This window comes from Wasmannia auropunctata, unplaced genomic scaffold, assembly GCF_000956235.1.
Source record: "Wasmannia auropunctata unplaced genomic scaffold, wasmannia.A_1.0 LD336111.1, whole genome shotgun sequence".
NCBI lineage: Eukaryota > Metazoa > Arthropoda > Insecta > Hymenoptera > Formicidae > Wasmannia > Wasmannia auropunctata.
Genome location: NW_012026779.1, coordinates 557,486 through 585,126, shown reverse-complemented (window position 1 = coordinate 585,126; position 27,641 = coordinate 557,486). Strand labels below are relative to the sequence as shown.

The window sequence follows — 27,641 nt, the reverse complement described above, 5'->3', positions numbered from 1 at the left end:
TTGCTTTTTTCCGATTACAGAGCGACTATATCTCTGAAATAAAATCGCGCAAACGTTCGCCCGTATTATTTACGATTATAGAGACGAAATAACGTTCATAAAGCTTAATCACTGTTAATAAAAAAGTCTGTCATTTTATTTTCCATTATTCTCATATATTTGCGCGGCATGTATATTAATATGAAAATATTTCACGACTGCTTAATTAAATCCGCCGCGGACGAATATGTAAATCATAAATAACATATAAAATAATACATATAGAGAAATACACTCGCGTATTTTCGACGAAGCACTTCCATATTAAGCCGCGCGCGCGGTATTCTACATTTTCCATATTTTCGTTATCATAACTGTTATCTCTTTAGCTGGCATATTTATTCTGCCTCGTACGTGCGCGCAAGTTATATTTCCGGCGCGTAACGGACGGGTAAATTTCATAGTATTTTTAATGACGCGTATACTCCGCCCTCGAGAATTTTTACTAAAACATGAAGAATGTTTTGCTAACATCCGCCATCGTTATAGACAAAAAAAAATAGTTGCGCGGACGAAAAAAAACGTGGGGATGTATGAGATCAATGTTTCGATTTTAAAATATTCATTAGATGTAATACTGTTGCTAAGATACGAATACGTATCTACGTTTATACGTATATACGTTTCATCTCTCGCTTTTGAGAGGTAAAGAGGAAGAAACATCAGATGTTTATAGCGATTTCATCAGTTTGAAATTAAGCTTATGCAACGAAGAAGATCTGTATCACCGACGTGGCGCCGCCATTTCGTTGCCAAGCTAGCTCTAAATGAATGTATTCTATGTGTCCCTCCCCCCCCCCGACCTTCCTCATAGTTTTTCCCTAGGGGAATCAGTGTATAATACATTTTTTAAGGAATATATTGCCAGTATTGTGGCAGTACAATACTAACAATACGCTATAATATATAGCAATATCTCGAGCAGTACCTAGCAATACTCGTATATTAGCAATACTTGGCAATATTGTGCAATAGGTGCACGGAAAGAACAATTTTGCTGAATCCAGATCTGAAAATAATTGTTGTCCAATAATCAAAATAATTTTGTGTGAAAGTTAAAATGATTGCTAGAATATCAAAATTCAAAACGTTTTATAGCAATGCTTTAGAGGTATGCGAATAGTTCAAATTCGAATCGAATCACAGTGAATTCGATTCGAGTTCGTCTCTCTGTAAGATTCGAAATCTGTAAGATTCGAAATCGAATAGTTCGAGAATTTCGAATCAACAATGTTTCAATCGTGAATCGATCACCTATTTTATTTGCTTCATTTATATCTGCGCGAATTATTCACGGAAAGAACGATTTTGTTGAAAGGTCTAAAAATTTTGCTAAAAACAGATCTGAAAATAATTTTTTATTAAATCATGGAAATAATTTGTTAGAATGTTAAAACTGATAAGCATTGCTATAAAACGTTTTGATATTCTAGCAATCATTTTGACTTTCGCACGAAATTTTTTTGATTATTGAACAAAAATTATTTTCAGATCTGGATTCAGCAAAAGTCTTTCCGTGTAGTAATAAAGTTGTTGCATTGCCACAATTGGCAATCACTGCATGTACATTTTTTTAGTAGTGAGAGACTCCTCGGTTTTTCCGCTTTCTTACAATAGGAACAATATATCGGTGGCCGTTTAAATATTGTAAAAGATCACACGGGCAAGCAAGGGGAGGGGAGAGAAGGGGAGAGTAGGAGGAGGGAAAGGACGGCATACGGAATACTTCACGAAACGAAAAGGCGACGCGCTCAAGACAAACTCGATGTTAAAATTTCGTTTATCTCTTTGCGACAGCGAATAAAAATTTTCGTAGGAAATATAGGTATCTCTACGGTATGTTCCGCGATGTTTATTTATTTTATTCGGTTTTATTTCCTCGGGCGCGCGCTGTACCGTCAAAAATTTACGTCCGAATAAAGAACAATCGTCGAAGAGAAAAAAGGACGTTTCCCGACGCTCGTCCTTGCGCATTCATGTGCAAAACGTATCGCGACGGGGGCACACAGTGAGCTGTGTGCGCCCGCGCGCGCGCCGGAGTTATTTCACTAATCCGTCGTTTCGCTTGACCGAGATTACGCAAGCGACGAACTAATCAACCAACAATGAAAGTTATTTGCCGTAATCCAGGCGGGGAAAACGCGCGCGCGCGTGGTTTTGACACTCGAAAGAAAACGTTACGTACATAAATCCCTCTCTTTCTCCGCTAGGCGCGCGCGAGATTATTATCGATCCGCGTGGTTAAATTGCCCGAATAAAGCGTCCTCTTGTCTCGCGTCGACGTTAAAAATTTTCGGTACGGTCGGATTCTCGGGGGAGTATTTTCCCGAGCTTTTGTATACCTTAAACCGGCGGATGTTGGTGTTCCCCGGGAAGACCGGGACGGATCGGCCGAACTGCCTTCTCGAACGTGTACTAACGACCTCGGACGAGGAGAAGAATCGCACACGTCGAATCACAGTCAATCTTCGTAATTGTACAGCTGTTTTAATCTCGAGATTGAATGACTCCGACCGTTTATCCGCATAAACGAGTGAGATCATAACGCCGTGACACGCGAATTCATCCCCGGAGCGGTCGATTTGCTCGCCGAAGCTTAAACAAGACCCGTACGGATTTCAAAGTTTGAACGTATGTGTTTGTGTAAATATTGTATGGCCAATATATATCGTAACGTGCAGCCTTCGTTTAATTTTGCAAATAGCGCCTAGGTTTCAAAATACATCCGGGAATAATTTCAAAATTCAATTGAAATAATATCCGGATGTTTGAAATATTCAAAGTACCTACTCGGTTGTTGAATATTTTACTTTATTATTCGTCGATTAACATATTTAAATATTACAATTTGATTTCAATATTTAAATATTCAACGAAAAAAAACACTCGGTAAACATACAATAAAGTATTCTAATATTCTTTTCACACAGATGTGAATATCGAATATAGATGTATCGCAATGAGAGAAAAATCTCGTATGTTCAAATTTATTTTCGACAAAACAAAAATTCGAATATAATTATCTACATATTTACGGCTTCAAAAAGCAGAACGACTCACAATTCTATCACCGCAAGTAGTATATCGAGCCGACGACAGAATGCCTCGTAAGCGCACGGAAGATTCGCTCCCCCCCTTCTCACTCTCTCTCTCTCTCTCTCTCTCGTCCCTCCATCTTCTGCGGTTTTAATAAAGGCGACTCTCGAAATATGCATCTCATGGACACGGTCCAAGCGGACACGTACAATTATTAACTCCGCTTTCTCGGCGCGATTTGCAACACGGCACAAGTTCGGCCTTCTGCAGCAGCCATCGAAGTCAGTCGTGAGACGAAAGATTTCCGCATTGGCTGAGGCAGAAGGGGGAAACCACTGATTGTACCTACGAACCTCTCGAGAGGGATGTCGAGGGTCAGGTTTATAGGCTGTCGACGGGCGGACAGATCCGGGCTGTTTTCGAAAGATACACTTATACAATGGCCGACCCTTCTGGATATCAATTAATATGAATTACGTGGATACACGAAATTCGAGACCGTAACTGTCATAATTTCTCTCTCTCTCTCTCTCTCTCCCTCTCTCTCACGTACTTTTGGTTCCATTTTTTAGATTCGTTTTTTTCTCCTATTCACACCTTCTGCTTGGGATCCAATGGATCGACTAAATTTCTTGGTGTCGATTTATGAATGACCGCACGGCGGAAAATCACGGATGGGATAATGCGCGGCGTGCAACGCGCGCGCCAGATCGTTTACAATTACGCTAGCCGTAATCGCGTTCTCGTAATTACTTGGAGGTAAATCAATCCACAGGAGAGTGAGTTTATCTCGCTCAATGCTTGTAGTGCGTAATCATGACGAGATCTCGTATTCGGTCCCTCTCACCCTCCCCTCCCCCCTCCTCCCTCTCTCCTTCGCCACTCCGTCGCTTCCCCAATAATTCTCTCTCCGAAGTATGATAAAAGATCATTGACCTTAAGGGTAGGGTCGTTAGAAAAAGGAAAGAACAACGGTCGAAAGAAGAAGGCGAGAGGAAGGTTGTGCCTTTAAGGCAGGGAATTCGTCGCTCGTGAAAAGAAAGAAACAGAAAAAGAGAAAGTTGGTTTCACGGTCGGAGAATGTCGGGCCTCGAGTATTGACAATGAATAGTTTTCTTCCGCAGCAGAAAGTTGGAGAGGGTGAGCGCAAAGAAAGAAAGAGAGAGAGAGAGAGAGAGAGAGAGAGAGAGGGAGTGAGAGAGAGATAGTGCAGCTAGAAGCTAGCAAAGTGAGGAGTAGTAGGAGATGAGACTGGTAGACGAGAAGCGAGAGAGAGAGAGAGAGAGAGAGGAAAGCGAGGAAAAGATAGAAACGGGAGAGCGAAGGACGGAGAGAGAGGGAGAGAAATTTGATAGGAGGGGTGAGTTACCATGGAAACGCGTCGTTCTCTCTCATCCAGACTCGAATAAGGATATATAGGTGTACATGTTTACACACGCTTGCATTATATACATACGCCGGGATCGTAATATGGTGTAAGTAGCGGGCATTCGTATGGGAGGAGGTCATATTTTATAAGGCGATTTCTCGTTCGGGATTGCGTTACAACGTGTTGCGGGATTTAATTTGCATTTTTTTCCGAAGGGAGACACAGAAAGAGAGAAATAAAGAGAAAGAGAATTATCAATCATGACTCCGTGGATGTATACATGCGCTGATGAATTCGTCCGTCTCTAAGCAAAAGGAGAATCTATCAAATGAATTGACAGTTTGAAGAAATGATCGAATTTCCGAGATTTCTTCTCCATCTGCTTTGTGAGTCGGTCGGCGAGTCGTCCGCTTTGAGCAAACGTATAGCAAATTGCGCTCTCCACGTTGAAACACGGCGGAGCGTGCGCGCACGGATACTGCTTAGCATTTATATTAAATTAACCTACCTCATTTTCATAATGCTTTCGAGCCGTGGCAAAATCGAAATTACCACTCCATTGTAATTAACCGCGTGCTAAAAATTCGTGACTCGTAAGGTTAAAAGAAAAAGAGAGAAACGTGAAATAATGCGAAAACACAGAGAGGCCGACCGTGTCCGGCAACAAAAGCTGCAAAACGATTTTCTAGAACGATTACGTGTTCTATATAGTCGCGAAACAGAGGATTTCTCGCGGATTAAGACTGTCATTGAGATCATCAACGACGGTCGAAATGAAAAGTGAAATAGGTACAGCTGCCTCTCGATCGTTTCGCGCCCGACGATGGAATTATGTATATCGCGTTAATTGCGCGCGCGAGCGCCGTTAAAGATAATTCGGTTTTGCCCGCGAGAGAATTCTCAAGACGAATCTCATCAGCCCCTCATTTACCTGTCAAAGGTGGAAATCAGAGGCGTCGCGTGTAAAGATGAACGATTCGTAGGTCAATGGGGCCTTAGGGATATACGCGCGAGGAGGAATACCGGCGTTCTCCCCGTGTCTTCCGGCCGCGCGCGCGCGCGCGCGCCGGACTCCGGGAGAGCGCATTGGCGTAGACCGATGTCGACGGAAATAGAAATTCAATAAATTTAAAAGCGATTATATGACACACGCCGACGTGAATTGTCCGCTCAATGTGTCATACAGATGAGGGAGAATAGCCGCGAATGCCACTCAACATAAATCACGATTTTTCGCACAAACACCCTCCCTCCCCCTCCACCCGAGATCTCTTGTATTATAAAACTCAGAATTGGTATGTAACTTGTTTGCGAAAATGTACCGTAAAGTTAGAAAGGCGTGAAAGTTCACTACGTGAGAAATCTACTATTGCAGCGTTATTTTAATTTTTTACGCTTGAGGAATGTGAGAAATTTGGGGGAAAAAAAGTCGAAAATGGAATTTCTCAAAACAACGATGTATCGCTTTTTTTTTATTTCTCACACTTTTGTATATAGATACGCAATCGTGTGCGATATTAAATAATAATTTAATAATTTTATCTCATTAATATATTATGTTAAATTTAAATTCATAAATATTTATGAATATTTTCATCCTGGAAATACTTGGAAATGTACGCGAGTGAAGCATGCAGAAAAGCTTGCCATAATACTCCAATTCGTTGAATACCCGCCGCGTATATATGTACGTACATATATGTATATCGATCTCCCAGGTCGAAGGCGAAGAAAACAAGCGGTATAACCGAAGAATGCTCTATTGAAAACTCGTCGGATGAGGGCTGGATCGCGGCTTAACTTCAAGAAGTGTAACAGAATATCAAATTTCTGCCGCACAAATGCACGAACGTTGCGTGTAATTGTGAAATAAATTGTAATAAGGAAATAACAAAACAAAAAATGAAATATTATTCCCAATAATAAAAGTATAACGAAAACATTTCGTGCCTCTGTTGTTCGTTTATTCGCATTACAGTTTTCGCGATTTCGTAAATTTTTTTTTCATAATTGCGGATATCCCATATTTTTGCCTTTTAACGTAATATATCTGTGTTCTCTTCAGAAGCTTTTAATACGTATAATTATTATTTTAAAAAATGGTTGCTACGTTGTTATTATTGCGGGAATTATCATTAGTTTTGACATACAATGCCTCATGACATTTCCCATGTTTTTATGAAATTAAAAGACAAATACCGCGCACGGTGGGATCGCTCGATAATTTATTATCGGCGTCCCCCGTACGCGCATCATTAATGAAGAACGTGATTATTTCCCCGCGTGTTAATCTTATTGTCAAGTTCCCCCTCCCCCCTCCGTCCCCCCGCGCCTTATTCGTTAACAATCTATTTCGCTCTGCACTGCGCGCAGCTCTTCCCCCCGGAGCGTGAACTGGTTCCGAACGAGTGCCATGCCTTTTACGTTTTCTGGTTTTTGTGCTCCTCACAGAGGGAGACAAGGGCCGACGACTTTTAATGGACGACAGGGCAAGGCGCATAGGCGTAAACTGTGATTTTATCTTCACTTATAGAACGATAGAGCGTGGCCCTCCTATTGTTAATTGCGACACAATAATAATAACTCTTACGGCAATAAAATAGGTTTATTGCCGTGTAAACGAAAAGAATTCTTTCATTATATTTCGCAATTAGTTGTCCGCAATTTTATGTTGCGTGTTTAATTTCACGTATTTATGCTTATTGTTATTAAAGATTTCTTTTACAAGCGAACGTTTCTATTTTGGAGTTAATATTTAGATGTATACATATATATCGACATTCAATTGATCATTCTGCTCAATGATGGGTTGTACTAGAAAAATAAATGCAATCTTTCAATAAAACGAAATTCAAAGGAAAGGATATAAAAGTCGTGTATACACACACACACACACACACACACACGCGCGCGCGCGCGCGCGCGTACAGACAGACATACAGATATATAGATATACAGATATATCACGATTGGAAAATTGAATTGAGACTTTCTAGGACGCAGCGATTCAGTCTCAACAACAAAAATGAAATGGAAATGTTTATCCTTGAGTGAATAAAAGTGCCGGAGAAATAACGATTTTATAAATATTGAGTTTATAAAAATTTCTTCTCTCTAATATGACTTTATACACATGGTCGCTATTTCAAAGATATTAAAATAAATATTAAATAAAATAATATGTACGCAGCGAGTCAGACATATAATTCCAATATTAATTAATTTACCTTATTACAAAAACGCATGTATGGTAAAAACGTTATAGTAATTTCGCTAAAAGTTATTTCATCAGGTTTACAGAAGATCTCATATTTCGATTGGAAGCGACGCGCGCAAAAATCCCCGATTTATGGGAGAAACACATGTGATAAAATCGGCGCGGCGTAAAATCAATTATTGTTCAAAAGTTTTCATTGCTCAGGCACCGTTAAATAATCGGTTTATATTTGTTAATTTCTCGACGTTTGTTAACATTTTTCGGTAAGGATTGATAGAAAATAAATGGGCAGTAAGCTGATACGCGCAAACGGCGCGGTACATGCTTTCCATTCGGCGGATGATTATCGGGAAGCAAAGCTCGAAACACGTTTGCGTGTTCGGGCTCGTTTCAAATGGTTCAATACGAAAATGAGGCCACACCCGGGCGGGACACTCGGCGATATAAAATAATACAGATCCAATTGCTCCATTTCGCCGGGGATAGTATATATCCGGTGACTGAATATTCCGCCCACGCTTCAAATACGCGACGTTAAAAGCAATGAGTAAAAAAAAAAAAAAGAAAACAATTTATCGCGAGATTGCAATCAACTTCAAAGGAGGGGAAAAAAATGCGGTCGGATTCGCGCGCCCAAGTACAACGTTAAAAATAAAACGCTTCGGGAAATGTATTCGTAAAACGTCGGAAAAACTATACGTGATTTTAGCGCGACGGTTCTTACAGCCGATTAGACGTTATCTCGAAATAATAGATGTAACGGCGAGTAATACTTTTGAGGGGGGGGGGGGAAGAAAGTAAAAAGATAAAGACGGAGGAAAGACGCCGCGCCGCGTTTCTTCGGCGAGCGCAAGGTAACGATCTTCACGAACGAGTATAGTGTGTACGTGTATAACGCATGTGTATTACGTTAAAATGTAATAGTGTGAGCGTGTAACTCCGCCGCCGATAATACGCAGAGTAAACCGGCGACACACCGATGTTGGCATAGACTTTCGGAATTTGTTATCACTCCGCCCATACCGTCGCGCTACAAGTAATCATTTCGCCGTGAAGGCGAGAGCATCGGCTTTAAAAATACCGGGAAAACGAAAATAAGCGGTACTCCTACGACCTGCGGAGGGCTTTAAATAAAATCTCCGCGCGCGCGCGCGAGAAAAATTGCAACCGCGAAAATGTTGCGGCGGTCGATCCGCCGTCGCGCCGCGCCGCGCCGCCAGGTCCGAGGATTACGGGAATCGGCGTATATATTTTGTAACGCGGTTGAAAACGATTAAGAAAAAAAAGGAAAAGACGCGCTAGCGTTTCGAGTGTTTATGCGTTTGTCACAATTGGGGCACGAGTGTACGTAATCTGCGCGAGCGATAAATAACGAAATTAATTTACCGCATGTAAATACGTGCGAGAAGCACTAGATTACGATATTACGTACCGTTTAATAACGTTCTTCAAACAATTTGAGGTACAAAAGGAACAAAAAGTGCGTTTGTTTTAATAGGTACACTGTGTGTTTGTTTTATTTGTATGTTAGGTACACTGTGTTTTTTTATATTAAATAATATATTTTTCATTTATTCATCAAAAGTGCATTTATTTTATACACTGTGTTTTGTTTTTGATTTATTAAATAATATATTAAATTAATACATTTTTCATTAAAAATACTCATTAATTTTAATTAAAAATTACTCATACTGTAAAATTTAAAATTACTTGTATTAAAAATTATCCATGTTTATAGTTATTTGATTTTATCAAGAAAGAAAGTGTGTAAACATAACGTTTTTCGATAAAGCGCTATTATCTTAAAAAAGGAAAAATGTAACTGTTCTCTTTGATTACGAAAATGTCATAAATTCTTTTCGAACGGGGCGAACTTTATCTTTATCCCTCGTTAAAGTGACGAAAGTTACGACTTTTACGAAACTTGAAGACGATTTAATTCAAGAATTTCCTATTCAGTAAATTTCTTTTGCAAATGTATGCGTATATAATCATATATATGTGCACATACACGTATTTACATATATAAATACATATGTCTAGATTTACATATATAAAATACAGATGGGAAAGAAAGCTAGAAAGCTCAGCTTTTCTTCCAAATTTATTTAGGATAAATAGAAAAAGTTAAGAAAGATGAAAAAGTTGGCAAAGAAAAAACGAAAGAGAGGACGAGAAGGGGAGAGAGAGAAGTATAGGACAGTATAAGGAGAAATATTTGTTACCAGTGCCGATTTAGGGCAGAGGGGGGGGCTAAGAAGGCTGTATCTCCGGGCCCCATCTTTCTAAGGGGCCCTTTATAAGCTTAACATTGTCAATTTGAATAATAAAAAATAAATATCGATTCACAATGATTGATATTAGACTATCGTCATTTGGCGTTATTTATTATTAGTAATAGAAAGCAAACTGCTGAGAAATCTTGATTTTAATGATTTAATCAATGACTTTGCGTACAATAAATTAAAAAAAAAAAAGTTTGAAGTACCACTGTAATTTCAATAAAATGTGAATTATTTTTATGTATTTATTTTTCAGTATTCCAAACTGTCTTGTATCTTTTAAGCAGAAACGACAAAAGTCATACGAACAATCGCGTTTTTTTAAATAGCAAATGCAAAATATGTATGTATATTTAAATCACTGTTATTATTTAATAATAAAGAGGGACCCGGTTTAATATTAGCCCCTGGGCCAAAAATATCTTAAGCCGGCTCTGCCTGCCACATTCTTGTAAAGGGAGAGAATCCGTACAGTTGTTACGAGTTGGTCAAAGCATGCAATACAAACAAGTGTGCGAGCGCGACTATGTATCAGAATTATCCAGTCTCGTCAAAGGACTGTGCGCGAGCTGTACACGCGGAATGTACAGTGGCGTGTAAAATTACATTGCCTCTTTCGTGTGCTGTCCCTACGCCGCCGTATCTCCCCACCCCTTCCCCCCCTTTCTCCCTCACCCCACCCCCGCCGTCCTAATATCGAATCATGCTTCGATTATGCGTCGATCGATAAGCCCGCTTAGTCAACTCTCGGTTTGGTAACAGACGTAACGGGCGTTAAGAACCGGGCGGTTTTCGCCTCTTCCGTTTGTCAGTCTGGCTGACTCGAAACGCTGGAAATTACGAGAGAAAAAGACGCGCGCGCGCAACAATTTGGCGGAGCAACGGCGAGCTTAATGTTTTGTAACAACGCCGGACTTTATTACGGAGCCAAAGCACTCCTCCGCGAGAGACTCGTTCGGCGCGGAATTTTAGCCCCCGACTCCGGGGAGAGAGGGAGGAGGGGGGGGGGGGGGGTAATTTAATGCTGCATCGATCGCACGGGGCCGCACGGGGAGCTGTAAATTCGAATTTTAAACAAGCACACCGCGCTAATGATATTAGTATAATAATTATTATACCACGCCCGTGTGCGATATGCATTGAGCCGCGAGTGCGTATCTATGCGAGAATGCCATCTCGTGTTGCACACAAAAATCATTTTCATTCATCGACCCACACACATACACACACACGCGCGCGCGTACACATCTCACACATCTTTTTTTCGCAACGTTAAACTTTATTTTTTTTTGTGCCGACATCAAGCAAAATAATTCAAACATTAATAAAATTAGAAGCTAAATATATAAATACAAATGAATTCGTCGCGCATGCGAAATGTCAGCGGCTATACATATATAAATCAATTCATCTCACTTTTTCGTTATCGTCGAGAAATGGTAAACAAAGTAACTTTAATTTCCAACTCTGGGTAAAAAAAAAAAAAACACGAGGAAACGCATAAAGCGAAATTACAGGCCTCTGGTCTCCATTAAAAAAAAAAAAGAAAAAATATCATAAAACGTATAAAACTGATCATTATATAAATACGATTTCTAATTATTATAGCTGTGAATTTTAATGAGATGTCATAAGCGAAAGAGCATTACGTAACGTGTACGGGCATCCGCAAAATCGTGCCGATCGATCAAGGAATCATAATTGACTATACACGTCGGAATATGCTGACGTATCCATCTCGGTTATCGCATCTCGTTGGAATTAGCCGATCAGACAATCTTGAAAATGATGGAAACAGTTTGGAGGAGAGGGGGGGGAGGGGGCGAGCAAGTCGCTCGCGGTGCGGCAACGTAATAAAGCTATTAGCGTAATGTTACGCGCAAACTTCGATGGAGTTACGTTACGTTTCGAGGAAACGCCACGTTCCTTCGACCCCTCTCTCGCCCCCCCCCCTCCTCTCCTCGGTAGAATGTACACCGGGCATAAACTTTAGTCCATCTTGCGAAAATTACTGATCGCTATTGCATCAAAATACATGTCCACCTGCCATTTAATCGTATATCTATGAATCAAACTCGTACGTTATTAATGATTAGGAAGAATGTTTACCGATGAGTTGTGAGAAGCCGCATATGTGGACTCGTCGTCGCCACGATACGGCGAAGAGACAACACAATATTGTGCAAACTGATTTCCAAATTGAAAAAAAAGCTATTCGATCGAAAGACTATTCTCCGATCCTTATCCCGAAGAATGCAGGAAAGAATAAAGGAAAGGTACACCATTACAAGAGAGGTAAAATTTAAAAGGCCTACCGGGGCGTACAAAATGCGTTCCACTCCGCCCACCGTTTCCGTGTGTACGCGGGAAACATACATATACTGCGTATTAAACGTGAGCGGATATACTGTTAGTGGAGCAAGCCCCGACAATTCCAGGAGGATCTCATCCCGTTGATCGTAAGCAAGGCAAAATGTGCTCGAGATGTGCTTGTGAATGCGCCTTAAAGAACCGCTGCAGGTATCAAATGCACACCGTGAAAGTGGCTAACTAAGACGTGTATACGTGCACACGAGGAAACACACACACAACACACAAGCGCGCGCGCGCACACACACACACACACAGCCACCAGCTCTTGTGTACGCGCGCGCACACACATACACGCGTATCGTCAAGACGTTCCTCGTCTGGATCGTTCGGATGCTACCTTGCAGCAATTTAAAGGTTAACGTTGCTGGAAGGGCCGACGCTTTCCTCCGTATCATCATCGTCATTGATATCGCCGCTGCCTCACGAGATAGCACGGATGAATCTTCAATTTTGAAAGATTCCGAGCTCTTTTTTTTTAATAAATTAAAATCCTACTTATTGTTTCTTTTGCGCGTTACATGTGCCTGTTATTATTATTATTATTATTATTATTATTATTATTATTATTATTATTATTACTCCACAGTCGTCTCTCATAAATCTGTTACACAAAATACCGCATTCGAGATAAACTTTCGTGATTCTGCATTAGCGCTCGTAATGACGTGTAAATTAAGCTCGATGAGTTTACCCGGGAATACTGATAAAACGTAAATAATTGTCTTGCTTATAAATTAAATTAAATATATATATATTTTTTACGTGTTTTAATGTTATAATATTATAAATATTATAAAAACAGTTTTTATATTTAAATGTAATTATTAACGTAAAGTTTGCGAAATTATTGCGAGAGATCTGTTGGGAGACTCTATAAAGTTTCGCGACTCGTAACAGGAAGGAAGTATCCTGGAAAGAGCACGGTGGGGCACAAGTGGAATTTTCGCCCATTCCCATCACATCGAGAACTTATCGAATGATTCTTTCCTTCCCTCCCCCTCCCCCTCCCCCCTCCCTCCCCCCGCCTTCCTCCTTTGGATTCGAGATTCGAGGTTTGCGCAGTGGGAGGAAGGTATTAAATTGCCGGCTCCTGTCATAATCTATCTCACCTCCGGCCGGTTAAACTTGGCTAATAATTCGCCAGATTGGCGCCGGCAGTAGGCATGCGCAACAAAAACCAATAACACTACCTCTCCCTCGCGGTTCTCTCGCGCTCGCTCTCTCTCACCCTGCAGGTTACCCCGGGAGTACAGTGGCTTGGACTCTCTACCCCTGCTCCCCTACCCCGTTTCTATAGGTTCTCTTCGACACCCCCGTGGCCTATCCCCCTGTCCTCGTTTCCCTTCCCCTCCCCGCCCCCACCCCAGTTTCCATGCCCACGGTCGCCCACTCTACCCAACCATGCCAACCACGTTGCAACGGCAACGCACCAATACCACCACCACCGCGCGCGCGCCACTGTACTGTATCATAGCAAAGCGCACACGCCGAACTGCATTCGCATAAATCCACTCGAATGCCTAATACCCGCCAAATACCGGTCGCCAGAGAAAAGCGGCGAACTGTGCTTTATTTTATTATCTTGAGGGATTTATCCATGTTATCGAGGGCGCAAATAACGAATGAAACCGATGGAAAATCGTAGGATAGCACAAATCAAAATTAACATTTCGAGTAACAATGAAAAAATTATTCAGCTTGAGGGGAGGAAAGAACCGAGGGGTCTACTGTGGGAATCGGTGTACATTTTTTTAGGAATATATTGCGGCAATATTGCTATAGCAATACACTATCGATACGTAGCAATACCTCGAGCAATACCTAGCAATACTTGATAATATTGTACAATAGGTGACAGTATGTACGTGAGGTAATAGATGGCAATATTACTGACAATACGAAAACAATATAATAGCAATACTACTCGTAGCTATATAAAGCGTGTTATGTTGCCATAATCGGCAATCACTGTACATTTCTTTTTAGTAATGATTGACTCCTCGGAAAGAACGTTATACGAAAAGTATAACGTGCCTCCAATTTCTCGCTAAAATAGATTTATGTTACGTATAACGAAGACCACGTGGAAAAGGCTACTCTCTCGGAGAGTGACTACGCAAGTGATTAGAATGGGAGAGATATTGTTGTGTACGGCGGCGGTCGAAAATCGATGACCGACATGTCCGAGCGTGTCGTCCAAATCCGAAACTTCGCAACGATCGGCCACTCGTTGCTTTGCTAATTCATCAAATCGACTCGATGAATATATTAATTGCCTTGTTGTAACACAACGGTGGCTGGCTGATGAAATTACGCGTTCATTGACCTTCCATCGATGTGCGCTACTCTATTGTGCTTTCCCGATGCAAACACAACATGGTTCTTGAATTGATCGATTGATTAAATTCACCAGACAAATCGTTCAATAGGACGCGCTCGATTAAGGGTTTCGAATCAATTTTTCGTAATGTCGTCATCAGAATCATATTTCGAGTTAACGAAATATCGAAATATCGGAACAGACTGATTTTCGACACGCGTACCTATACACACAAAAATTGTCTCTCTGCGTAGAACGTGTATATTAAATTCTTTATAATTTCGTTTAATTTGCCAGCTGCTTTTGATTCGCATCAAAGTGTCGATAGTTAACGTTTTCCTCACATCGGAGCTTCCTTTCTTTAAAAATGAGTAATCGTTTGTATTATTAAGTCGTTCTTCGAGAGACCCGTTTTTTCTCCATAATATTACGCCGCTATACATAAGCGAAGTATTTCAATTTTCTCGTTAATGAGGAAAGTTGTGACAATAATAATGATAATACTGGTAACTACGTCGACATTGTTGTCGTTAATGAGAAGAGCTTGGCTAATGATAATGTCGCAAGGAGGAGCGTTATATAATGTTGACTTATTCCCCGTACATCGTATTTAATATCTCCGCGTACTTGCGTTTTCCGCCGTGCATTCAGGAAACTAAATTATCTCAATGGAATATGAAATTAGATATCGGATTCTATTTCCATTTGTTTTTACTGCGCGAGAAACGCGAGCTCGATACGCGAGGCTATCTGATTTTTTAATTGACAGGTAATGGAAAAAAATAATCATTGTAAGTGTTGTCCCCCTCCTCGCAGTTTAATTTTAGGTTGCAATTTAATGTAGAGAGTTTTAGATTGTGTATGCCTTGTGCCTTAATGTAATTACTTTTCTATTTGTAATGCAGAAAGCAACAACATATCTCCGTGAAAACTTGTTTTTACATGCTTGTTTTTGCGCGCGTGAAATGAAATCTCGAAAAACGAAATTTTTACGAGATTGAAATCATAGAAGCGCAATGTGTATATAAATGTAATATAATTTCATGGATTGCAATTTAATGCATATAATGTACATACATAAAGTACATTTTACCATTTAATTGAATCGCCATGAAATATTCGATGATTCTATTAATTCTAGCTATTCCATTTGAGTGGATTTAATGTACGGCGCATAGAATAATTATATTTCAATATATATGTATGTACATATAATATAAATATATACATATACATATATTTGCATGTGTATTTTAGGAAGAGGAATTTAATACGTTTTTTGCAGAGCTCTCCACATTCAAGTAGTAGAAATTCAATATTGCGGATTTTGCAAATTACAGGCGAAGAGAGAACACGGCATAACGACGACACACGATCGCGGCTTGAAAAATTTTCGACATTCGTCAAAGCGAATTCGCGTCCGAGCTGGTGGTCTGGGTCTTAATCGGTGCGATCTCTCGTTGTGTGACGGGCTTAAGGGTACATTCACCCGTCGTGGATTCTCCTCCGTCCTCCAGCGGGCCGAACAACAACCGCACGGTGCACGCGAATTCCATGAGTTTTATTTAGAACATCGAATTATTCTAACGTGACGAGTTTGCGCTCGCGCACTCGTGTGCGCGCAAAAGAGGAGGGGGAGAAAGAACAGAGCGATAAGTATTAAGTACCATCGCTCGTAGCGCGATACGTCGTATAGACACGTCGTAAATTCGAATCGATGAAGTAGCGGAGGCGAGGACGGAGAGGGATCGAAGAAGAGAGCTCCGAAAAAAAAATAGCGCGTTAATTGAAGTGCCTCGCGCTCGGCATAAACTCGAGATTCGGAGCGAAAAATTATCTTATCTCTCCGGGATCTATACTCCGTGGGGGAATTGAACTTTTCTCTTCTGCGCGTGCCTATTTGTACGTACGTATACGTACAGCGGAAGATAATGACACGCGTAATTGCTTTATCGAACGAAATCGGGCGGAGGAAAGAACGAGAATTTTAATTAAAATTTTGCACGCCGGATAAAAAATGCATACTTTCGCCTGTGCGCAGGGCGAATTAAAATTACGAAAATTACGGGAGAGGAGCGGGGCGGGCGGGCGGACGCGCGCGGTGTTCTTTGAACTATTACAAAGTAACGAGGCGGGACGCGCGCGCGCGCTATCTTTTTTTCGTTGGTAGGAAAGTAAAATCGTTGCTGCATCTGATAAAAGCCGGACGGGCGGGCGGGTGGACGAGCGCACGCGCACGCGGACGTGTATACGGTGTACGCCGGGCGTGCGCGCGCGCGCGTCGGTGTGCTGAGAACACACGTAAACAAGTCCGTCGCATTCCACGCGGACCGGAGAGTGTACCTGCTGCACGTAATCACGCTCGAATAATTAATTAGCTTATTCTGCATTACTTAGACAGAGAGTTAAAAACGTCTCTCGCCGTCTCTAAAATTGGCTAAACTGGTATAGGCGAAGAAATTTTTCATCACAGCGAAATATGTTTGTAAAACAAACACGGGCGGCAATTCGGCGAGAGATAATAAAGTTACATTTTCATTTCGGGCAAATTTAATTAAATATTTCGCTTTCTTGTAGAATTTAATAAAATCCTCCTTATCGCGCGGTATTCTAGATACTTTAAAATCAATTAACTATCCTTTCGACAGCTTTTTTCATATAATGGGAATAATTTGTTACGTTAGGTATAATACCGAAGTAGATTAATAACGTAATAAAATAATTAACGTAAATATCACTTTTCATCAAATTTATTGCTGAAATATTGGATTAACGAATAAACATTTATGTGAAAGAGAGAGAGAGAGAGAGAGAGAGAGAGAGAGAGAGAGAGAAATTGGTTAATCTTTTCAATATTCCCTGGATTCGGATTCATATATATTCGTGGATTAGTAAATGTTATAAATAAATGTTAACCGTAGTTGGAATTTCTCATGACTTCACGCAAACTAATAGCGGTTACTCGAATAGCAAGTTTCGCGAAACGGATTCTCGTTGAATTTGCGCCAACTTTCGATTGGCAGCATCGCAGAGTAAAAATAGAGAATGCAATGTAATCAACTTTGAATTGCGGAGTAAACAATCTCGATGAAATTTTAATTAGAACCGAACCGATGGAATAATATAAAAGTATTATTGCAACGCGAATGTCGATTGCGATAATACGTAGGTATAATTATTGGCTAATGCAACCGCACAGGTTCCGTTCCAATAATCAACTGTATCGTGCGAATATTGCACCTGCACTAACATTCCTCTTCGTTTGAGATTAGTATTTATTAGTACAAATTTATTACAGTTACACAATTTATTCGAATCATCTCGGCATTATAAATTTTAGAAATTAAAAAGGTATAATTAAACCAAATAATAAAGGAAATATTATTAGAGAATCATTAAATAAGCACATAAAATTAAATAAGGTCATTCAATTAGTAGAATACTTTTTGTTTTTCTATATAATATGGTAATGGAAATGAAAATTTTATTTTTGTAAATGTACATCAATATTAAAAGAGAAGAAAATGATTATATTATTTAAAATAGCGTGTATTAATATAAATTATTATTATTATTATTATTATTATTATTATTATTATTATTATTATTATTATTATTATTATATACACATGCGCACAAAATATTCAATTAGTACAATTGATTTATCTCGTTTAAAGTATAATGAGTTATTATTGTATCTTCCAATTTTGAAAATTTCATTACAGTTTGACATTTTGTTTGTTCCTCGAGAAATAGTCCTCCTCGATCGTTACAAACGGCAATATACCGGGAGAATTTCATGTGAAAATTCTTTCTCTGGCTGTAAAGTAACCGAAAACCGGATTGCCAGCAGCTGTTGGACAAATATTTTGCCTCGATAGTCAAGATGAAGCAAAGTCCCCCGTCCCAGTCGAGCTCATCAATCACGTCAATTACATACGACATGGTCGATTCGCGATAACACGCGCGCGCACAAGAGAGAATGAAAAGGCAAACTAGGCATATATACATACGTACGTATGTACATACATATGTATCTATATCGCTCATTTGCTACACACAACGTTAAAAAAAATCAGATTTTCCAAAAAATAAGTTTGAATGTATTAAATAATTAAAATTTTGGAATGTTAATTTTAAAATGCAACTTTGCTGTAATAACTACTTTATTAAGATAAGAGTAAAAATATGTTTTTTCTTTTGTTTTTCTTTATGTTTCTGTTCTTTTTTTTACAAGCAATTAATGACAATTTTTTAATTGCTACAATAACAACTTAAATACAAAATTGGTTTATTTTAACCAAAATTGTAAGATTCATATTTTAGAATATTATGGAACACCAATATCCGCTTTGACCGTGTTGGCGTTTTCCGTTTTTAATTGTTTGTAATATTCCACGGTCTATCCTAATACATAATTAAAAAATTGTCATTTTTGAATTGCTTGCAAAAAACGGATTTGTACATACATATATATTTTTGTCAATTGTTTAACTTTCATAATTTTTATATACATATATATGTATTGGAAAGTCAAACTGATTTGCTAAAATATCAAAATATTTTACAGCAATGCTTATCATTTTTAAGTTTCCAACAAAATTATTTTGATTTCCGTGCAACAAAATTATTTTCAGATCTAATTTTGACCTTGGTCAAATATTAATAAGCATTGCTGTTAAATATTTTGACATTTTAGCAAATCAGTTTGATTTTTCAATACACACATATATAGATATATATGTAAAATAATATATGTAAAAAAAAAATATATATATATACACACACGGAAAAAACAATTTTGCTGGAAGGTCAAAATTGGATCTGAAAATAATTTTGTTGCACGGAAATCAAAATAATTTTGTTGGAAACTTAAAAATGATAAACATTGCTGTAAAATATTTTGATATTTTAGCAAATCAGTTTGACTTTCTAACAAAATTATTTTCAGATCCAATTTTGACCTTCCAGCAAAATCGTTCTTTCCGTGTGTAAATATGTAAATATATATGTAAAAATTAAAAAAGATAAGCAAATTTGTAATAATGTCACTTTGGGAATGAGGCAAGGAAAGGACCGATACAATGGCGCCGACTTAAGATAATGCTTTCTATCGCGTTGTTCATACATAATTATCGGCGAGAAAATGTTCAGTTCCTTTCTGGAGCAATTACGAAGAACAAAGGGGTCAAAAGTAGCAGCCACAATTACAGGTTTCTATCTCTAGTTCGTTGTCTCTTCCACTCTCCCATTCCCTCTCTCGCTCTCTACTCTGTGGATTATATTCTACCCTGTTGTTTTTTAAGAAAGTGGCCATTACGAACAATTTCTGAACTCGCACGCAAACTCGATGCAATGACGACGCGGCGCGATGCGACGAGAAGGGAGATGTTACGCTACCGGCGTCCATAATATTATTCCCATCAAAGAACAGTTCGCGCACCCTTCTCTCTCGCTATAAGCTCTTTCCCGCCTTAGCATTTTTTTTCCTCCCATACGCTATACGAATGAGAGAAACAACATTTCTCTTCACTTATAAATCGACCTGTCCCCTCGTCGCGTACACTAAACGCGGTATCGATCGATTCCATTCTAAGGGAGGGAGAGATTTCGTTCCACACAGTTTCAAACGAGGAGGAAAATACGAAAATGCTAAATTTGATAAACAACGTCGCCGCTAAGAGACAAAAATTTATCTTGCACGTGTACATAGTCAATAAACAAAAGTGGAGAGGATCAAAGACGGCATTTCCGAGGGGCGGATACTGATTACAGTCGAGCTTTTGGCCCCCGCGGTCCCTTCCGAAATAATCGGCCCTGCAAACAGTGAAAATGACGAGCGAAGGGGTGCTCTTAATTGACGATGTCTCAATGGAAACAACAGGGCGTAGAGCGTGACGACCCTAAAAAGCCCACCCTAACAGTCACAGGGCGAGGGGTTAGTCGAACGGTCGTATCCTTTCAGGTCTTCGAAGTGGCTCTAAGACCCATGCCAATATTTCACAAGTTTCGTTTGCCTGGCCTTTCCGCTCACTTATTTGCCCCCGGGGAGGCGAGGCGCTCCGCGCTCAACGTGTTTCCGCATATTTGAATAATGCCTCTTTCGTGATTCGCGTAATCGTTCGATTCGATCTCGCGCGCGCGCGCGAAAATAGTTACCACTGATGCGCGCGACGTTGCGATTACATGATTATTTCGATTGCATTAACGATGCAGTCGGCCTGAATTAATGACATGTGTATAGCGATGTAACAGCAGTGTGCATACACGGCAGATATGAGAGAATATTTGAATTTATATTGTAGAACAAAGATAAATAACTTGGAGTTATATACACGCGCGTATACAAATAACTCGGGTATACTCTCAATGAGGTAAAGAAGTCGATGTATTCGACTGGCGAAATGGCGAGCGGCTGTTCGCCGCTATAAAATTTCCATAGAGTTATATGCATCGAAATGCGGCACTGTGAGACGAAATAACACGAGACATGGAAAAATGATAAGGCCAGAGTATCACGCCGCGAGAGGTATTATTATCGACGGGTCGGTAAAGCAGAAATTATCGCAGCAGCCGCGAAGTGCTTACGTGTGTCAACATGCAGCGGTGAAACGTCGATGAAGCGACTTTAACGAGCCCTTATTCAAATGCAAAAACTTATATCTCCAAACCGTTTCGCGGGACGTATTTTTTAGAGAATAAAATTATGTATTATAAAACTGTGCAAAATATTCATGAAAGAGGAGTGCGTTTGTTAAAAAAATATGAGACTACTTTCGGAGAAAAGCTACACGGAAAGAACGATTTTGTTGAAAGACCTAAAAATTTTGCTAAAAACAGATCTGAAAATAATTTTTTATTGAATCATCAAAATAATTTGTTGGAATGTTAAAACTGATAAGTATTGCTGTAAAACGATTTGATATTCTAGCAATCATTTTGACTTTCGCACAAAATAATTTTGATTATTGAACAAAAATTATTTTCAGATCTGGATTCAGCAAAATTGTTCTTTCCGTGTATACAAAAGTGAGAATCGATCGTGCGCCCGCATTTCGTTAGACCAAAATTTCTTTTGTCGAAATTCAAGTTTCCGCTCCGAAATGCTCATTTAGATATTTCCTTGAGAAAAACATACCTCTCCGTGCGTGTCCTTTCTTCCGTCCGGCGTGTTTTCAGGTAGGAAATAGAGCCGCAAGGACGCCAGAGGCTGATTCGGTCCACGGCTGTCCATCCACAGTAGCTGAAGTTCACCGATGCTGACGATATCGGTATCGCTCCATAATTTCGTCAGGAAGAAACTACCGAGACGAAGAACGCGACCGTTACTTATCCTCACTGCCTTGTAAAATGTGTAAGGGCCGTGGCTGAAGCAAGCACCGCCCAGTAACTGAAAAAGAGTATAGAAAAGAGAATTCATCAACTCGTAGTTCGAATCATTGTCTGACGCTGCGAAGATTATGACGTTTGATAAAAAAAATAACAATAAAAAAATTTAATAAAATTAGCGTTTATTAATCTTTTAATACAGAAAATTTAAGACGGACACATACGCAAATGTATTCTATATTAAAAGACGCATGTCATCTTCATTAATTTGCTCGTTAGCTTGGCCTAATTTTATTAAATTTTTGATTGTTATTACAAGGATAAACTTGTCTTTTATATTGTTACAAAAAAAATAAATTATATAGGAATACACTATATCGGCGTGCATATAAATGTATCTGTACATAACACTCAAAGAAAATACATTTCCTCTATATGTATAATTTCCCGTAACGTCGCTTCTAATAACACGCTCGTGATATATGCCATTTAATAGTTATTCTCGTACCGTTATTAATATTATAATTAACATATATTAATATTTAATGAGAAATGCGTTTGAATATTAGAATGTATTATGCTGCAATATTAATCGGATGATAAACAGGCGGGCATATATATATATACATATATATGGTGGCAAATCAGCGCAACAAAGAGCATCGAAAATTCGGTTGCAGATTAATTTTCAGGAATACTCGATGAAAACACGTATATTTTCATTCCTTTTTCTTTTTATTCGAACCGGTAAGAGCTCGTTCGAGAAAGTCGGCTTTTAAAATACCATCCCCCTCGAATACGCACAACCATCCGGGAGAGATTCGTGGTGGCGGGAGATGGGGCCGCGGAAAGGCGAGGGTACAGCTCCCTAGAGGGTATTTGCAGCGTGTACCACGCGGAGCACGAAACACGTGCACACTCGCGCGACATTCGCACGCACGCACGCAGGCACGTATACGCAAATATACGTAACGCGAGATAAAACTCGAACGCGCGCGTTTCGTCGAACGGGGGGAAATCTTCGCGCTAAAAGTGAGGCGGTTTCCGCGATTTCGCGTTGGAAATGCGGATTAAAATCAATGCGATTAGAATCGATAGGGGGAAACGCGCGATGCGCGGCCGTAAATAATTAAATGGCAAACGCGCGGATGAAAAATTAATTATCCACCGCGCCGAAGGGAATTGTCCGAATGTGTATTATTATGCGAGACAGATAGGTAAGAACGACTCCCTCGCTCCCCGGCGAAGGAACGCGACGATTAATTCGCATTTTCATAGTTGAGAAGAGAAAGACGCGAATGAAATGATAAAAAAGCGTAAAGCGAAGATTCGAACGGTGTGTGCGTGTGTGTGACGTTGATTTTTACGTCGCAAGTGTTTTCCCCTCCTCGTTGCCCTAGAAAAACTATTTATTATTCAATGAGAAAAATGTTTATTATCCGGCTGCTGAAAAAAATTCCGCAAACGAAAGAGCAAACGAACCGTGCACGCGGCGCGTACAGTCCGCCGCATAATTCCCGATGGATTGGCTCTCATCGGTGTGAGCGGCGAATCCGAGTCCTTCAGGTCGGCCCCCGCAACTTTTCTTCTCGCCAACAACAATAAGATTCAACGTCCGTTAACACGTCTGTGTGATTAACGAGACAGGCAACGAGTATCGTCGAGTCCCAATTACGTTAGAACTCTTGCATAGCGAGTAGCGAGAACAGGGAACGTCTTGCGAGCGTGCGCGTGTTGTTGGCGCTTGATATGTATCAATCACCGGAAATCACTCTGTAATTATTGACAAGCGAGCCGCCCCGCACTCCCTCGAAGCGACTCGTCCCGGCGCAGAAAGTCGCGGAACTATGTACGGAATGCTCCAATAACCGAAATCAATCAGTCTCGTCGCCGATCGCCGCGTCTCGTGCGGATCCGCGAGCGAAATGACAAACGTCGTTTCTCCTATTGCTTTCTTTTTTCCTTTTTCCTTCGCGTCCGGCGTCCGATCGAGTGGTTACAGATGTCGAATATCGCGGCGTATCGGACGTAACGGACGCGATATCGGCGCGAAACTTTCGCGGCTGCGAGGACGATCGGCTGCCCCCCCCCCCCCCCTTCTCTCTCCTCCAGTAAGGTTGTAATTGAGAAATATATGCTCGATATTGGGCTCAATCGCGAACGCACGATCGCGAAGGGAGGAAAACACACGAGACACGAAGAGATCCATCCATGCTTGTCGCTTTGTAGCGCGGACTGTACGGGCGTCTGCTGCTTTGCAGCGGAGACTTGTCCATTACTCCCTTTGCTTTATTTATCCGGACGAAATTTCAAATGGATCGGATTTGGACGTAAAAGAGACAGAGACCTCCGCGCATAAAGATCGATGTTGGAGAGTATTCATGTAAAAATGCCCCACATTTTTAGTCCAGGTCGATAGGAATTCCTCTTCTCCCCCCTCCCCTCCTCCGCTATCCGCGATTTATATCGTTTTATATTGTAACGTAACGCCAGAACGGCGATTCCGGGGGCAATGTATCGATTTCACGGAGAAAGATGATTCCGAAAGGCTAGCCTCGAATAACAAAGTCCCTTTAATTGCCGACTAAGTGAATCCGATATTGGGTCATGTTAGTTGCGCGCGCGCGAAACCCTCGAAAACGAATAAAGCATGTACACAATACGCCTCGATATATGTAAAAAAAAAAAAACTGTCGCCAAGTTCGCTCGTTCGCTTACTTCGCTAAATCGACGTGCGTGTGTCACGCTTACGCGTTTATCAATCGCGTTCGCATTACATAATTGAATCGATAGCACGGGCATCGGCGGGTATCACTCGGGTGGAACCCGTTGAGCACCACTGCCATAACTATTTCCAATGTTTTAAGAGTACAGTCGCGGCCAAGAGTTCCGGCCCGATGGTCGGCCGCGAGCGGCCGAGAGAGAGATCAGCCGCGACGACGGTATTTATAGCAGTTAATCTCGTTTTCTCTCCGCCGCCGCGCCGCGCGCGCTGCACCGCACGCGAAACTTACCGCCATTGATATCGCGATTGCATCTACGACGCTCTTTTATCTACACGGACAAGTGCACTGACGCGAGACGCGCGCACGTATGTTATAGGTACACACGCGCGTAACGCACATGCGCATGTGCACACTCACACATGCACACGCGCGCACGTACGAGTACTAAATTTTCCAGTCCCGCTGTTGCCGTTATTATTTATCGGAACGTGCCAATTACATGCCCTATCAAAAGTCGCCAAATATTTCTCCCCACGCACGGATGCACAATGGCACAACGGACACATGCATTATTCATATCGGACGACGTACGTGCGCGCTCTTTCCTTCGCGTAAAAACACTTCCATGTAAATAAATATCTGTCGCGACGACGCGTCATGGCAATCGCGCGACGCTCTGCCAATTCGCTCATTGTTAATTATTTTTCGATGCTGGAGACGTAGTGAGCGCGCGCGTGCGAGCGCGAAGTACAAGCAAGCGCGACGCAGCATGTCACGTGCGTGTGCGCGCGATATGTAAAATGTGCCACCACGTGTCGATGGGAATTGTTTAAAAATAAGAGAGAACGCGAGAGAGAGAGAGAGAGAGAGAGAGAGAGAGAGAGAGAGGAACCGGACGTTTACGTCGCACCGCGTTAACAACGAACGGAACATCCTCTCTCTCAATTCTGTAATTGCCATTTTGGGTGTTTGCCCTTGGGAACGGGACTGGCGCTAATATTACGCGAGTAACGCAAAGCTTAGAACGTGGAGCGTGTAATATGTATATCTGCGAATCCTTCCCTTCCATCGGGAAAAAAATGCGTGCGTAATTCTAAAAGCGTTTCGAGAAATTCCTTTCCCGTCGCTACATGCACGTACGACACAAAGGGATAATTGTTATCTTTCTTAATAATGCATTATCCGTCTCTCCGCCGGGGAGGGGATACGGTAACATTACGCTTGAAACTTCTGCAGCTTTATATAATGACCGTTGTCTGTTTTCCTCTTGTAACAGAAACACTCGGAACTCTAGAACGACGACCGGTGAAGGGGGGGGGGAATGAGAAGGAAGGAGGCGACGAGGATCGGACAGATAGAGGGATACGAGAAAGAAGAGGGAGGGCGGAAAGGAGGGAGAGAGAGAATGCGTCATGTAATAAGTATTTTAAGTCCGTTGAATATAATAATAAAAAGGTATGTGGAATAAAAATACATGAGAATAAAAATGTTACGATACTGATTGAACGAGAATTTACTGAATCATCACAGAGGAAAGTAAAAATGTGCGTAATATTAAAAAAAATAAATTTCTAAAATCGCTCAGTAAAATAATGTCGCTCATTTGTTATAACAATGATACACCTTAAAAAAATAAAGTTTTTCTATAGAAAACAAATTTGAATGTTTTGAATCATTAAAATTTTGTGATATCAATTTTGAAGTGTAATTTTAGTGTAATAATTAATTATAATGATTAATGTAGAAGAATAAAAGTATATTTTTTCTTTACGTTGCTGTTCTTCTTTGCAAGCGACTAAAAAAAAAGAAAAATTTTGTAACTATATCGTTGTACACCAGCGATGTGTACAACGACAATTCATGTTTATTTTGTCTTTCTTTGTAAAACTTATTTAAAATCTTTTATTCACGTCTTGTTTGCGTTTCCCCGAACCGAATAAATAGATGCGCAATAAATGCGCGCGAGAAAAAAGCAATACGAAGTCAATTCCAGTAATCGGACGAATGGGAACAATATATATATATATGAGTATTATAAATATTCAATAGTCCATTCATTGCCGTGTCCTCGCCGACTAGATGATACAAAAATGCTGAGTGTATATATTCTCGCTGTGTCGCAAGAAGTCGCGACACATATTGTATTCGTACACATGCACGCAAGAAAGCAAAGCGAAACAGACGCGCGGGGGAGAATGAAAAGGTGATGAGTGAGAGATCGTGCGACGCGAGATTAATAAATGCACCACGATCCAGAGCGAACAATGCGAATAAATCACTCCGGGGATCATTAATAGTTCTTATGCAACACTGTTACTGTCGGCAGCGTAATAACGTAATAAATATACGATGCATCAAAAAGCGTATCGCAATCGTCATGTTATGGACGGATACAAACCGAGCCGACCGTCAAAATATTTTCATCGGCGTGGGGACGGAAAAACGATCGCGGCGGCGCGGACCGTTTCGAGCGGGAGAAGCATGCACATACGGAAGGGGAAAAAGAAACCGGAACAAGAAAAATAGAATCGCACGGCAAGCGGCTATAAATTGCAATCGGAGCAATTTGCGTACACCAGACTCTCCCCACACTATCTTGAGAGGGCTTCGTTTACCGTCGTCGCAAGGCGATCGAAAAACCGCTGAGTGTAATAAAATATTTAATATATCCCACGTCCGCACACTGGCATTTGAAACGGTCGCGATTGCAGCGCGAAGCGACTCGCTCGCATTATGTAATTAACCTTTCTCGTCGCGATGTGCGCTCGCGCGCGCGCGAAGAATCGAATACCTATATAGATTCTCTTATCCCGCGTGCCGGAAAAGATACTCGCACGCGTGCAAATAAGTACGGTCAGCGCGCGGAAAAACGTGGCCACGCGCGTACCCGGGAGATCGAAAAAAAAAGGATGGGATATAGGGCAATGCTCCCCATCCCCCGTTCCAC

The 27,641-nt window shown here is 40.7% G+C and overlaps 1 protein-coding gene across 3 annotated transcripts in view; it reads right to left on the bottom strand.

Annotated features, from left to right (window-relative positions):
• Positions 1 to 27,641, bottom strand: part of LOC105448816 — a 166,691-nt gene that overhangs the window by 115,157 nt on the left and 23,893 nt on the right. The window contains exon 2 of one of the 3 annotated variants that reach the window (XM_011687610.1): positions 21,778 to 22,029. In XM_011687610.1, coding sequence (XP_011685912.1) covers positions 21,778 to 22,029 — 252 coding nt within the window. Of the gene's footprint in view, positions 1 to 21,777; positions 22,226 to 27,641 lie in introns of those variants that run through there. The other 2 variants (XM_011687619.1, XM_011687602.1) reach the window with 2 other exon arrangements.